This window comes from Parasteatoda tepidariorum, chromosome 9, assembly GCF_043381705.1.
Source record: "Parasteatoda tepidariorum isolate YZ-2023 chromosome 9, CAS_Ptep_4.0, whole genome shotgun sequence".
Taxonomy (NCBI): domain Eukaryota; kingdom Metazoa; phylum Arthropoda; class Arachnida; order Araneae; family Theridiidae; genus Parasteatoda; species Parasteatoda tepidariorum.
The window spans coordinates 26144905-26160678 of NC_092212.1; the positions used below are offsets into that span (position 1 = coordinate 26144905).

Consider the following 15774-nt stretch of genomic DNA (forward strand, 5'->3'; position numbering starts at 1 on the left):
CGGTAAATAACTACAAAGTAAATTTGCAAATATTTGACTATTTTTGTTTGCTTTTTTAAAGGTACAGCATGACATTAGTACCATAAAGTGATGAAATATATAAGCCTTCGAATTATTTAGAAATAGTGCTGGGTAAAAACCTGATAAATTGAATTTATTAAATCAAGAATCGCAATTAAATAAACTACCACTCGAAAATATTTAGTCGCTGTCCGGAGCAAGTTGGCATCTCTGTGATTATTATTATTTAAAAAGTTTAATGGATTAACATGAGTTCCGTCATCTTTCAAGACAATCACAGATTTCCAGTAAAGTTTTTTTTAATTTTCAATAGCCATCATTCCAGTCGCCCAAGGCGTCATCTTCCATGAAGGTGTGGAGTGTCCGTTTCGCGGACAGGTACACCGAGTACTTTACTAGTCTAAATGCATTCACTTTAAGTTGTGAACTAAAAGAAGAAAGCTAGAAATCGTAGATCTTTGTATTTTCTTAAAACTGACTTTTGAATTTTATTAATCACATGTTTTACCAATACCTTCTACACAAGAGAAGGCCTCATCACGTTCGACCGTAAACAGGAAATTTGATCCTTTAGTAGTCCAAGCGTAATGACATCTTTCGTATTTTCCATCACTGCTCAACTTAGTAGCCCGAACAAAGCGACATCTTTCTTTTTTCTCTCCACCGACTGTGCAGTTTATGTTCGTTACCTCCGACTACTAAATTGATCCGTGCTGAGGCCTTCTTTGTTCTAGGAGGTGTTGGTGTTACAATTTTTAGCCGCTCGTGGCATTCTTGGATATTACTATGCATTTACTCAATTTAGTTTTATTTTATGAGCTTGAATTTGCGTTATATCTTTCCTTACTGTTCCCTTTGAATCTAATTATTTAAGATGAAGAATCAGATAAATAATTTCCTATCAATTTGATTTTTGTATTTAAGGTGGTAATGAATCTCATAAATTTATTTTAAATTCTTGGAGTTATAAATTTGTTAAGATTTTGACCACCACTAAATGAAAATAAATCACTCTTATATAAAAGCATAAGTTATCAGAGATGCCAACTTGCACCGGACAGCAAATATATATTTTAAAGTGGTTAGTTATCAATTGTGGCTTAATAAATTCAATTTAGTAGATTTTTATCCGCCACTATTTCTAAATAATTCGTAGGCTTATATAATTCACCACTTTCTATTACTAATGTCATGCTATACCTTTTAAAAAGCAAGCAAAAATAGTCAAATATTTGCAAAATTTACATTGTAGTTATTTGCCGTTATTTAAATTATTTTGGCGTGTCCGGAGCCGTTGGCATCTCTGAGTTATAGAATCGAATGCGAGTATTCTCACTTAGATGAATTGGTAAGAGCCCCTCGCGGGGCTGAAGCTAAGATAACTACCTCATATCAGGATGAATCGAATGCGAGTGTAGGTTATAGCAGTTGTGAAAAATCTATTTTTTCCCCACAATTGCAATTAAATTATTGTTCCATTACCACTAGCAAAATGAAGAGTTAATCGGAAAGAGTTAATGTTTATAGGTTCTCTTGCAAATGGGGTGAATTTTGTTCGAATCTATCCGATGGCTGGTCGATTCGAATTTCGCTCCCGGCTCACAACCGACCACAGTGCTGACGTAAAATATCCTCAGTGGTAGACGGATATTGGGTTTGAGTCCCCTTGCCGTCAGGCTAACAGTCGAAGGTTTTCGTTCTTTTCCTCTCCATGTAACATAAATGCGGTTTTAGTCCCATCAAAAAGTCCTCCACGAAGGCAAAATTTTGCCCAATGCTTGATCCAGAAGTTCCCCTGTCTTCTGGATCGGGTTCAAAACTACAAGGCGACGGAGTTGAACACTAGTAGTCGCAAATCGAAAATTGGGTCGGCTGTTCAACGACTTGTATAAAATCAAATAGAAAATCAAAAGTAAAACGCTGAAGCATTACTACAAGAAACAGATTAATTATTTAAGAAAACACAACTGTCATACGATAAAATTAAAAAGTTGTTCATAAAGTAATAATAAATACATGGAATAGTATAATAACAAACCTGAATCTTTTGTAAAAGCTGATTTCCTTCATGAGCAGTTTTTCCATTCATTTTGCTGATTTTACCCATAATTTCAGCTGCTTCTTCATATTTTTCACGGGAAATCAACCAACTTGGAGATTCAGGAAGAACCCTGTAAGAAGAAAGCTGATTTTTATTTCTCATAAAAAAGGCTCTTTCATTATTGAGCCATGTTAAAGGGGATAATTTGCAGATGCATTATCCTTTTACCTTATCTATATAACAAAATTGAGACATGGAGACTTAGACGGAGTCATACCGATAAGCAAAAATTTATTTGTTTTAATAGGGGGGGGGGCTAATAGAGCTGTACAACAGCAAGTCACGACAAAATAGGGGCATTAGGCAGTAATTACAAGTAAAACTTTTAAGGGGGGACAACATAGTAAAATGTTCAAAAAATGAAGAAAAAAAATTTGCTGATACTTTAATCCTTTTTTTATTATTGTGTCAAATATTGTTCATAAGCAACATGCGACGCATTCCGCTCTTTGGCAAGCATCAACATGTGAACCTGTGGGCTTACTAGAATAATGTATTTGCTTATTCCTATCAAAACATTGACCTCTTTTTGCGGCTGGGTTCTCTCTTATTAGGTTTGAAGATGATAAGCTCGCTCTCCACGTAGTTTAAATATACGTGGTTTAAAAACTTCCAAGTATCAAGAAGTTTTAATAAATAAAGTCTTACTAGTTTTAATTCTTAAATTGATTTCTCCTGAACAATTTCAAAATGTTCTTTGTCATTATACAGTGTTCCTGAGGTCTGTAAATTTTTTTAAAGTGGTAGAAAAAGTGATATAAATCGAGATATTTTAAGCTGTCAATAAATATTTAATTTTAAGGAAAAATGTTTAGGCGCAAAAAATAACTCGGGAATAATTTTGTATTTCTGAAAAGAAAAATCGATTTAAGCCTTTTTCAGTAGTCTTGAAAATTTTTAACTACCGCTCATGTATTTTTTTCAGGTTGATGAAACCCTGTTATATTACCTCAAGATTAGCGATGCCAACTGCTCCGGATACGCTAAAGTAATAATTAAAAAAAATGCAAATAACTACAAAGTAAATTTTGAAAATATTTTACTATTATTGCTTGCTTTTTAAAAGATATGGCATTACATATGCTCTCTAAAGTGGTGAATTATATAAGCCTACGAATTATTTAGAAATAGTGGCTGATAAAAATCTACTAAATTGAATTTATTAAACCAAGAATCGCAATTAATAAACTACCACTTTAAAATATATATTTGCTGTACGGAGCAAGTTGGCATCTCTTCAAGTGTACAAAATCTTCTCAAAAAATTATGTCGCAGTTTCTTGAAAATTTATATTCGGATAAATAATATGCAGTTCGTTCACAGGTTGGAATAATTTGCAACTGCCTATTGCGTATTCTTGATTTTCGTACTCCTTCCTTATTTGAAAAGCGATGAACTAAATCTGTTGTGATTCAATTCCTGAGCAGAATTAATGTTCTTTTTCCCGAGTTAATAGTTAAATGTGAACACCTGCTTATGTGAAAGTATTTCTCACGAGTTTGACTCATCTTTATATTGAGCAAGGCCACATGAATTAAAAAAAGTGAATAAATATGCGCAAAAAAGCTGTTAGCGCAGGTGGTTATTCAATTTATTTATTTAATTTAATGCCTCGACCCGTCATATGTTCAAAACATATCTATTAAATGTCAGATGCATTGTTAACATATCAGTTACTATGTTAAATTGTTAATGCTAAATTTTGAAAAAGAAACTGTAATAAATGCTTAACTCATTGAGAAAAGTTATAAACATGACAAAAAAATATAAAAATCTGGTAAAATATCTTACAATTTCAAAAGAACAGATTAAAAATGCTCAGATTAAAAATGCTTAAATTTATTACAATTAAATTAAATCTTTAATTTAATTTATTACAATTAAATTAACAATCAGTGAAAAAAAAAGAACATAGTGACGTGCTTGCATAACTAATGAAGAAAAGTTCGCAGAATTAATAAATAAATAAATAAAATAAACAAATTAAATAAAAACAATGGAAAAGTTGTGCTTACTTTTGATAAGATTAAAATCATTGATTGGTGTTTTAAGTACTAAAAGCAATCTTAATGACTTCAGCAAAAATCAACACAAATTAAGCGCAAATAAAAGTGCAGAAATGGGCATATTACATATTTCGGTTCTATTAACAAGAACCTTTCTCATTACCCAAACATAAAATGACAGTAGAAAAGTAAAGAGACAAAAACGTACAAAATGGCTTAACAAGTATGAATTGAGGGAAAGCTGTAACGAGAAAAAGAAAATGGTTATAAGAAACAAGTTTGTGTAAGTTTAACGGGAACCCCAAGATTAAATTAGAATAAATTTTCAAATATTGAAGAAGGATGAAATAATAGAAAAATATTTAAATGGATTATTACTATATTTTAAAATATGGAATGACTTCCAGGAATCAAAGTCGGTAAATGAAGAGCGGTGTTTATTGATTTCAGCAGAAGAAAATTCAAAGTGGGGATAGTTTATAAACCAAATTTCAAACTAAGTAGTTCAAAATGGTGTAAACTTTTTTTTAAAATCTTACTATTCAAATGCTTTTTTTAACGTTTCTGAATAAAACGATTTTAAAAGAATTAAATTATTACATTATGCAGGAAATCAGCTTTGGATAAATAAGTTTTATAATTGTGCGCAAAATCTTTTATGTAACTTTAAATATTTCCAGCTTCATTATATTCCTTTTGATCAAATATGTTAATATGAAGCATGATTGAATCGTCTTTTCCGCATGTCAATATGAAATGCAACGAAAAGACAACAACTGCGCATACATAAAAATTTCTTACTGAACAAACTTATTATTAAAGAATTTCTTTAGAAAGTTCATTTTTGCATTTGATCATTAGTGTTCAATCTGATTTAAGAAATGCAGCTGAATAATATCAGGTTAATGACATGGATATCAAGATTGTTGTCAATTACAATTATTGAAATGTTGGCAAAGTTTTAAATTTTTAAATTGGCGCTTCAATGGTCAAATCCAAACTTCGGTACTGTAAAAGTGGTAGACGATACTAAGTAAAAATGTCAAAATCTTTCATAGGTATTCTTCTTAAAAAATTAAGCCATACCGATTTTATTTTGTTTTATTGTATAACTGTCGTTCAGCAGCCGACCCGATTTTCGGATTTACGACTACTAATGTTCAACGCCATAGCCTTGAAATTTTGAACCCAATCCAGAAGACAAGGGAACTCCTGGATCAGGTATTGGGTGAAATTTGTCTTCATGGAGGACCTTTTGATGAAACAAACCGCATTTGCTTTACTTGGAGAGGAAAAGAACGAAAACCTCCCACGGTTAGCGTGATGGCAAAGGGACTCTAACCCACTATCCGTCTACCACTTAGTATATTTTATGTCAGCGTTGTGGGTGCAGGCCGAATACAGAATTCGTATCTACCAGCCAGCGCTAGGATTCGAACCCGGTTCACCTTATTGGAAGGCGAACGCTTTATCCCCTGAGCCATCATGGCTCTGGACAAGTTTTACTGATCTGCAGTGGCTTAAGGGATAAAACGTTTGCCTCCCAAATCAGTGACCCTGGTTCGAATACCAGCCGTGGCCGGTTTATACGAATTCTGCTCCCATGTAAAACATTCATAGTCGTGGACGGATTATAGGTTAGAATCCCTCTCCGTCTGACAAATTGTGTGTTTTTGTTGTTTTCCTTTCGATGTAACGCAAATGCGGATTTGTTCCATTGAAAAGTCCTCCATTAAGGTCCTGTACTTGATCGGTAAGCTCCCTGGTCTTCTGGGTTGGGATCAAACTTAGAAGGCGACCGAGTTGAACATTGACAGTCGTAAACTCAGAATTGGGTCGGTTGTTCAACCCTGATTATGAAATAAAATAAATCTATTTAACAACTGATGTTTTGAATTTTAGAGATTTCCAGCCGAATTTTCAAAAATTTGGGTTCATAATTGAGGCTGAAAATATCAATCAGTGTTAAAAGATTTTATAAAATTCTAAATGGTGATAATTGACAATTATTACACCCTATCATAAAAATATTGCAGACACTTTCGAAATTTTTCAACCCACTCTAATAAATAAACTCGATAATTTGATTGAGATTTGCTTAATATAGTGTAATGTTAAAATGTTAGACTTAATTATTTATGCAAACTTTCTTCTGATTAAAAACGTTTAATGTAATAGATTGTTGTATGAAAGTTCAACATCATCACATGTATTTTTTAGCTAAATACAGCCAGCGACTTGTGTATGGCTGCCAAAACTAAAAATATTTCATTTTCCGAATTATTTATAGAGATTTTTTTAAAAATAATTTTGTAGCAAGTTCTATGAGGAAAAAAAGTTTCAAATATACGTTTTCTTCCAAAAGTTTAAAATATACGCTGTATTCTGCCAAAAGTTTTAAATATACGATGTATTCCCGAAAAAGTTTAAAATGCTGTATTCCTGCAAAGGTTTAAAATATACGCTGCAAGAAGACTTTTTTTGTAAGTACAGCAGATTTTTATTTTTGATGTAATAATTTAAAATAAAAATTAAAGAAATTTGGACCCAGTGTTTTTACTTACTTCCAATATACAAGAAGACAAAGTGCAGCTGTGGATGTTACAATGCTTAGATGTATCCAATTTCTGGTTAAGTAGGCAACTAAGGGTAAGAGGCAAAGACCCATTGTCCAGGAAGTCGTGGATATACCGTTCATTCTTGCTCGTATACCTGGGCTAACTAATTCCAGCACTGAATCAAAAATAAGTAAACATAAATACACATCAAAGTAAAGGAAACAAATCAATTTTATTTTGCTGTAAAACATGTTTCACATAAAATTTATTTTGCGTGATTGACCCTACTCATACTCATATATGATGGTTATCTTAGCATCAGCCTTGCTAGGGGCTCTAACTAATTCATCTGATTGGAAATAAATAATAAATCGCCAAGGCGCAACTGAAAGGTGAAAGTTGGGGTTCAGTATCTTTTACTGAGAGAAAATTAAAATGAAGTAGTGAGATTGAACAAACAAGTTTAAGAGACAGAAGAGATTTTGTGGCAGACTGCCTCGCCTCCCTTCGAGGTATTACCCCCGAGCTTCTCAGGTGCACAGTAGCCATATAGCCTTAGAGAAAAGGAGAAATACATAATAAATGCGCGAAATTATTATGTTTACAGCTATTTACAAAATTTACGGGACAACACTCCGTCGGATAGGAAGCGTGATTGACCCTCCAACATTTGAGCTTTTTGGGATACTGTTATACTTTTTCCAGTGGTAGTGAATTAAAGCAGCTATTTTTAGAATAAGTCGAATCCCGTGAAAGGCATGGATGCTCTTTCTTTCTCTGTACTATCTGTCTTTACTGTGGGAGCAACGTTGGCCCACCTAATATGGTTCCCTTGAAATCTGTCCTAAAATCGGCCAACAAATCTGCCCTTTTGATGCTTGTATGAAGAAGGGTCATTCTCTAGGTGAGTATTGGGGAAAAAATTTCATTTCTGACTTTTTAATCGAAAAAAATCTTTTAAGTATGTACTCTTTAGGGATATTCTTGTAAAATTCGTTACGAATTTTCTTACTTACAACTTAACTAAAGCTGGTTTTAAGACTACGAGTAACATCTAGTTTAAAAAGAAAAAACAGGTAAGACTATTTGACTTCTTCCACTTTTTTTTCTTTTTACCTGATGCAACTGAACTACAGTCAATTTTAGAGCTACAATGATTAACCCATTCGGGTAGAGATGCTAAAAGAGGACGTATTAAATGTCAACCATACGAACACGTCCACTATAAAAGGCTTAGTCCATCTAGATGCATGAAATGTACGGATGATCATTACTCGCTTCAGTGTTTTAAAAAGATAGGTCCTCATCACTGAAAAGTGCTAATTGTAACGGAAACCATACTGAAAACTTCTTAGGGTGCCTTTCTCTCCCCAAGAAAACCACCAGCAAAAAAAAAAAAACCACTTTAACTCCTACTTATAGACTTATTGAAATTTTTCAAGAACTGATTCAAGGTATAATTTATCTATATTCATCAATTATGTTCTTCATTTTTCAAAAATCAATTATTGTACATATCAAATCATGTTATATCTTTATTTTGAATTAAAGTCTACAATCAATATTTCTAATGTTATGTAAAAACGTCAATTTGTCATATTGAATTTTTCATTGTTTTATTATTTCACAAGCGAACGGCTTGATTTTTTTTTATGGCTACCACAATGTATTCGAATGAACTTCAATGTATGTCATAATTAAATATGTGCTAGTTAAAATATAGAAATTTAATTAGTGAAATATGTATCAATTTATGTTAATATTTATTTATGTCAACTTACGTATATATATGTCAAATTATGTTTATATTTATATATGTCAACTTAGATTCGATGAATCAGATATTCAAATGTTATATTTACCCAAGCAAAGTGCTTGTTTTTCTATTAGCTACCACATCGACTGCTAAATTCAAAATGTTATTACTATAAATTTTCTGTAAATTTCTAGATGTATGGGATAGGGGCCGCTAAGAGGCCCAGGTGCCCAATTTTTGTAATTAAAAGTAAAGTAAGTAAGTTCAAGAACTGAGAGAAGTTTTACAAAACAATGAAGTTAACCAATTAATACCTAAAACCAAAAAGTAATTAACGTGGTTAAAGCGCCAATGCATGAAATAGGTAGTTCATATTTGTTTGCTACAAGCAGCTGTGTCATTCTGGTACTTGCCTCTTTGGTTTTTACTTTCGATCTAAATATTTATATCATTGATTGATTGCGGTAGATAGAACTACCTTAATACTAAAATAAATACTAATAATGAAATTTGTTTTTTACCACTCTTTTTTTTTGGAAAAGGAACTATTCAATCATGAGGACTCAGTACTCAAATGGGTTGAAAATTGTTCCACAACTTCAACCAAAAATGATCAATATACCAATACCAATAATTAAAAAAGCAAATTATGTTGGTCTCATAATCAATTGCTAACTCACCTGCATTGATCATACCAAAAGCACAATAGATAAAGCAAATGCAGCAATAATCAGAATATGTCACCTAAACTAAAGAAGCAAGCTATAGTAATGATCCGCCCAATACCATCACCTCCTACATCAAGAAGCCTCCACACGGTCTTTTATAAGTAGTCCGCGCAGACTGTTTAAAAAGTGAACCAGTTGTGCGCATGAACCCAAAATCTTTTATAAAAGTAATTGAGAGAAATTTATCTTATATATTTGAGAATTGAATATGTAGTGGTTGACAAGTGAATAAGGCAAACCAATAATATTCATAATAAAATAAATTTTTAGTCATATATTTGCTACCACTTTCTTATTTTAACTATATTCTGTAATAAATGACTCGTTCGGTAAGTGGATATCCTTGACAGTGGCTGATCGGCCTACCTGTAAAAAACCGTGTGGAGGCTTTCCGTAATAGGAGGCGTTGCCAATACTTACCTATGCCTCCCCTATCTGGACAACGATACCTCAACATATACTGAAGAAATTAAACCAATGCCAAAATAAGATCAATAGAAAAATAACCTGTGCAAGATAGTTCATCAGGAATACCAATATACATGCGGACGTCGAAATAACAACTCTATAGCAGCATATAGGCAAGCTAAACGCAGATTTTTTCGATAAAGCCATAGAATGTAAAACATCAAATTTCAATGCAATCTTTAAATTTGAAAATTATAGCAAAGATTAAAACTACAGACCAAGAGCTGCACATTTCACCTCCGACGCCTCATATTATAACTGTCAAAACAAATTATTGCATCAACATTTCTGAAAATAACGTTTCCTCATGCTGATACAACTCTGGACAACTCCAACTTCAAACAAACGTAGTTTAGAGCAAGATGCTCATTTTATTTTTTGATTCCTTTTTAGTTATTCAAGCAAAGTGCTTTGAAACATTCATAAAAGCAACTCCACTGCCTGCTTAACTCAATGCTCAACCAAAACAGAGATAAAATTCCAGATGAATGGGGTAGAGGTCGCTCCGCGGCCGAGGTGCCCAATAAAATCAAAACACTAGGACTAGGACTCAAATGGGTTGAAACTCTTTTTCAGAAATTGCTCGATATTGAACTGTCAGTGAACAACTAGACTAATCTGTGATGGTTTTTTTCTCTTTTAACACGCGTAGGCTATTTTGTGTTTATATGACCCTCAATATATAACTTTCCGTATCGATCAATAGCTCTTCGCGCCAAAAGCCGAAATTTTTGTAGGTTACGATTTTTTCAAGTTAATAGAAATATGTCTTGTATCTTTAACACGTTCACGCCGGGAAAAGTGAAAATACTGGTACGGGAAAAGTGAAAATACTGGTAGAAGAACTATTTCAATATTAGATAATATTCGGGAGGAGTTAATCTATTCTCAACAATAACAATTCACTGTAAGGAAATTTATCACGGCGAAGAAGCAATTCAATATAAAAATTGCATCCGTTAAAAACAATTGATAGCTATGATTTTTTATTATTCCCGAAAAAAAACTAAAAAATGAAATTATTTGGTACCAGTTCTTACTCCGGTGAGCTGCCACGATGAGACAATCTAGCGCATAGATTCTCAACCTTTTTAACGTTGCCGCCCCCTTAAGGAGCAAAAAGCATTTCAACGCCCCCTTCGTGAAAATCTAGTTATTTAGAGCATGGGGATGGAGGGAGGTGTGCTGAATTATAGGAAGCAACATCTTTAAGCAATTTTTACGCTTTAAATTTGCTTGGTTTTTTTTAAAAAAATAATGTGTACATTAACTCGATAATTTTCTTATGGCAAGTAAACGCAGTCTATTTGTTATGATCAAAATAAATACGTTTAAGGAAAAAAAAATACAACAAAGAAACCTATGCTTAAAAAATGATTTATTCTTAATTAGATAAGTAAAAAAACATCCAAAATATTTTTTTAACCGTAAAAAGAAGTATCAACGAAACATTCAAGTAACTATGTTGGTGGGATAAACCAATTTCTTAACAGTCGGTTCAATACTTTTAGTGAGATGAAGACGCAAATACACTCGCTGCACAATTTCTAGTCGATTTCTCCTTTTTGTGACAAGATCTGTAGCAGCACTGAATCCACGTTCTATAAGTTAGGAGGAAGGAATGGCAATAAAAAAAATTTTAATGGTAGTCTACAGTCCAGGATAGAGACGACTGACGTTACCTTCAAGCAAAACTTCTGTGAGACGATCACCACTTCAAATTTGCATTAGTTAAAAGTTCGACCAAATCTGAACCTCTGCTGTTTCAATATTCACAAAAGTGTTCAGAACCCATAAACCCATTGAGGCACTTCTAGGGAACAAAACATCTTTAAAACGGTCGGAAAAGCCCATGTGCAAAGAGTTAACGTGTTGACAATATTCTTGTGCATCATCAGAGCGAATTTCTCTTGCTTGGATGAACTCATTCCAACCAAAATTCTGCTTCCACAAAATGAGCTTTTTTAAGAAGGCAGAAATAACTGATTTTGTAGGGATCAAATTGAGCTCGTTGTCTTGAAGATGTAAATTATTACCCTTAAATTTTTCAGATAAATCTGCCAAAGTCTTTCTTAAATTCCAACAATCTGTCTCTCAGAGTTACATCTCTGTTTCCGAAGAACTCAAGCATAGAGTCGAAAAGATTCCAATGCCTATTGAGACAGACGCTTTTGGAAAACCAGCTAATCTCGGCGTATAGTAGCAAGCGATTGAATTCTTCATTGTTCTTCTTACACAGCTGTCTGAATGATCAATCGTAGGGAGCATTACTGTGAATTTTGTTCACAGCAGACATGGTATATTGCAATGATTTATGCCAACGGTCGCTGAGATTTTTTTCTACTAAATGCTATCTGTGAATCACGTAGTGAACAGCTAAAAATATCTGGTACCTCCCTTTCCAAAAGGGCGATATCGGCCCCCATTGCAGCAGCCTATCAGTGGCAATAGACATAATATTCGCAAAAGGATTGTTTTTCTCTGTAAAATGGTCTTTGACAGTATTAAAAATAGATTTACCTTTGATATCTACAATCAAGCTTCTTGGAAAAAGCGTATCTTGAATAATTTTTATTACCTTTACAAACCGGACCTATGCCTACAGTAGAGCCTACATTACCTGGCAAGGTTGATTCATCAACTTGAAGGGAAAATTCGTTGGATATCAAAAGTTTGCATAAAGAAATTTCAACGTCTTCGGCCATCTCAACATTTGGTCACTGCACTGTATCGTTGCTTATGGGATATTTTTTTATCACAGTGGATGCAGCTGGATGGTGTAAAACTATTTCTAAAACTTCCTTGACAACCGGCAGTATTAACTCTGCTCCGATGGTATGAGCTTTCCCAAATTTAGCAATAAATTTTGATATATTATAAGAAGCTATCAAACCATCGTCGCATTTTTGTGATGAGGTTGCTAGTAACCCTGAGACCGAAGATGCCTTCAGAAACATGAAAAAAGATGTTCATGAAAAATGACAAATCTTTATTTTGTTTGTCAGGATGCGTTTTTTCTCAAATGCTCCTGCTAACGGTAAGATTTCATTACCTCATTAGATAAAACTTTATTATTAAGTAAACACATGGGTAGTTGAGAGTTCAACAATGATTGAACAAATCCCAACTTCAAGAACGTGGCACTGTATTAATGACACTTCCTTTAGTTAACCGATATTGCTGGTGGCAGCAAAATACAAAGCCTAAAAGAAAATCAACTATTTCTCAAAATTAATAAGTAATTTATGATAAAAATTAATTCGTGCACGTGCCTGGTCAAGTAAACTATGAGATCTAATCGAAACTGGAGATAAAACCGTAAGGAAGCTAACGAAAACCATCATAAGAAACACGGGTCAAAACAAAAATTCATACTGAAGGCGCATGCACTTCAATTTCCACCAAATGACTTGAATGAGTCAGAGGCAAAAACTACTGACTCATGCGCTAAACTGTGTGGCTCGGATTATAAGTTCGTTTTATTGCTGGTACAAATGGTGTATCGGATAATCTTTATTTATTATATTAATTTAATCTTTTCTTTTCTTTAATATTAATTTTAGATCAATTTTATTTATAAAATAAATCTTAATTTAATAACTTTTTTTGTTTTAAAATTGAATTTAAATGACAAAACATGCTCATCGCCCTCCTACCGCCCAAAGCATACCCAACGCCCCCCTACCGCCCAAAACAAGTTCACCGCCCCAACGCATTCTCCCAACGTCCCCAGGGGGGCGGTATCGCCCCCGTTGAGAACCAATGATCTAGCGTGATCCACCGGTGGGTAACCCCGCGTGAACGTGTTAAATAAATTTCCGGATAAGTAGTCAGGACTGTTAACTTAGAGCATTTTTTGAGAAAATTTCTTCTAGTGGTAGCCAAGTTTATGTTTCAGTATGTGATTCATTGTGCTTTAAATTTCACTTACAATTATTTTATACCCCACCCACCACATGTAATTTATTCAAAATTATGTATCAAACTCCACTTAGATCAGTATATTCGATTATATTTATATCAAACGCCTCTTTTGCTGGTGGTTTGAAATGTGGATAAAATTACCATCTTCAATTATCTTCAATTTTAATTATCAACCAATCTAGAAAATGTTTGCAAACAGCGTAGAAGTTGGCAACTCTGAGTATCAGATCACAAGCAGCCCTAATCAAGCCTAGTTGATTGTCTAACCATATAGATAAATCATTGTAAAGATAAAAAATAATTTTTGATACTTACGAATGATAAAACCAGTTGTATATATTGTAGACATAGTAGTGCCGTTAACTCCCCTTAAGAAGAGGAATAGACCAAAAAAAGGGCTCAGAACAGATCCTATTTCGGTTACGGCTACTACTAATGCGAGACATAAGAATGTCGGTTTACGTCCCCACCTAGAAAGAACAATTATAATGTCATACCTACCAACTTTTACACATTTGGCGTAAAATTTTATATCTATTTTTAAAGTGGTAGTAAAATGTATGCTTTTATTACATTTATAAACTTAATGTTTAATCTTTTTGACCACCACTATTTTTAATATAATTAAGCATATATATATATAAATATGTATTACTGTGTTGGAAGTTTGTATAGGCTTTTCCAAAATACAGTTTATATTTCTACCTAAAATTGTTATTTAAATAACATTTTACTGCCACTGGGGAAAATCATCCTCGAAAGGATTAAAAGTTGGCAGGTATGTAATGTAATTCAATACAGCAAACCTTTCCCTTAAATTAAAAACTGTTTAAAAAAGCCGTTAAACAAAAATTGAACGAGTTGTACGTATAATATTTATTGCGTTCCAGTTAGGAATTTCTTTTTTTCCTTCTAACTTTAAAAGTAATTACAAAGTTTGAAAAAGATGGTACTGCTGAATTAAAAATCCACTAACAATATTTTCAGCTGAGCATTTGTTCATTTTTTACTTAGACTGCGTCCCTTTTTTTTTAACTACCTTTGTTTCAGCAAAGGGTGGTTTATATGGAAACATTGTTTTATGTATTTGTTTATTGTTTCATTTTACAACCTCCGGTTTTCTTTCATGCGTATTACGTCACAACTGTAAAAGCCAATTTTTGAAAATTACGTCTACTCGCTATCTTGGGGTGATATATCCGATTTGATTAAAAAAAAAAAAATTCTATTTCGTTTCAAAACAAGTGCATTTTGCCATGGTTGCAGTTAACTCTAACGCGTAATTTTAAAGGTTCATCTTTGTGAGATATAGCATTTTTAGGAATGAAAATCCAACAAATCTTTGAAAAGTTATAAGGATGATCCGTTTTTTTCCTCTTTTTTTTGCTGATTAAACATGCTTTACAAAAAACATTATAAAAATAAACTTTTTGTAAACCATTTGAAACTATTTAAATGATACTATCAGTTTTTTTTAAAATTTTTTTTAATAATAATAGTAATATGTTCGTTAACCGACGTGCTGGCCACAACCTTATCTAATTAAAGAATGCAAACAGAAGTTTGCAAAATATAAAAAAAGGGCTATTAACGTAAATTTATGATAGGATTATAAGGATTATTATTGAAAAAACGACTATTCATGTATAAAAAAATAGTTGGAGACTCAATTTACAATTTTTATTTATTATCTCTTCAATTATTCAATCGTATATAACACTACATTTCATATTACTCATATGCAAATATTATTTACATTAGTTTTTAATAGTAAACTGAAAAACGTTTAACATAAAAAATATGCTCAATTTAATTACTTTCAACAAAATTTTATAAGTCAGAACTTTTAGGATATTAAGTCACCTGAGGCAATCCTGCTTTGCGCCGCTTTGTAAAAAAGTACTTTTTGTAGTAGCGAAATTCAAGTTAATTTTATTTTAATATTTTTCACTGAAAATAATTTTTCCGCTCTTACATGTCAAAAATTCTAAGTATCATATGAAATAAAACTTTGTTACGTCCCGCAGTGGACTGATCGTTAAGACACGGTTCCCAGTAGATCACCGAAGTCAAGCATCACTGGCTGCGGTCAGTGTGCGGGTGGGTGACCACTTGGATCAGTCTGCGTAGGAACCGAGGGTGTGCGGTATTGGTCCTCGTTAAACTGTGCTACCGTAAAGTGCTCGACTTCGCGCGCAGGTCGTCGGGCTAC

General features: G+C 33.1%; 1 protein-coding gene across 6 annotated transcripts in view; it reads right to left on the reverse strand.

Moving 5' to 3' along the window:
* Nucleotides 1-15774, reverse strand: part of LOC107452446 (carcinine transporter) — a 76659-nt gene that overhangs the window by 17930 nt on the left and 42955 nt on the right. For all 6 annotated transcript variants that reach the window (XM_043041840.2, XM_043041844.2, XM_043041842.2 and 3 more), the window contains exons 4-6: nucleotides 13878-14032; nucleotides 6693-6861; nucleotides 2060-2192 (exon numbers count right to left, since the gene is read on the reverse strand). In XM_043041840.2, the coding sequence (XP_042897774.1) occupies nucleotides 2060-2192; nucleotides 6693-6861; nucleotides 13878-14032 (457 nt within the window). The remainder of the gene's footprint in view (nucleotides 1-2059; nucleotides 2193-6692; nucleotides 6862-13877; nucleotides 14033-15774) is intronic.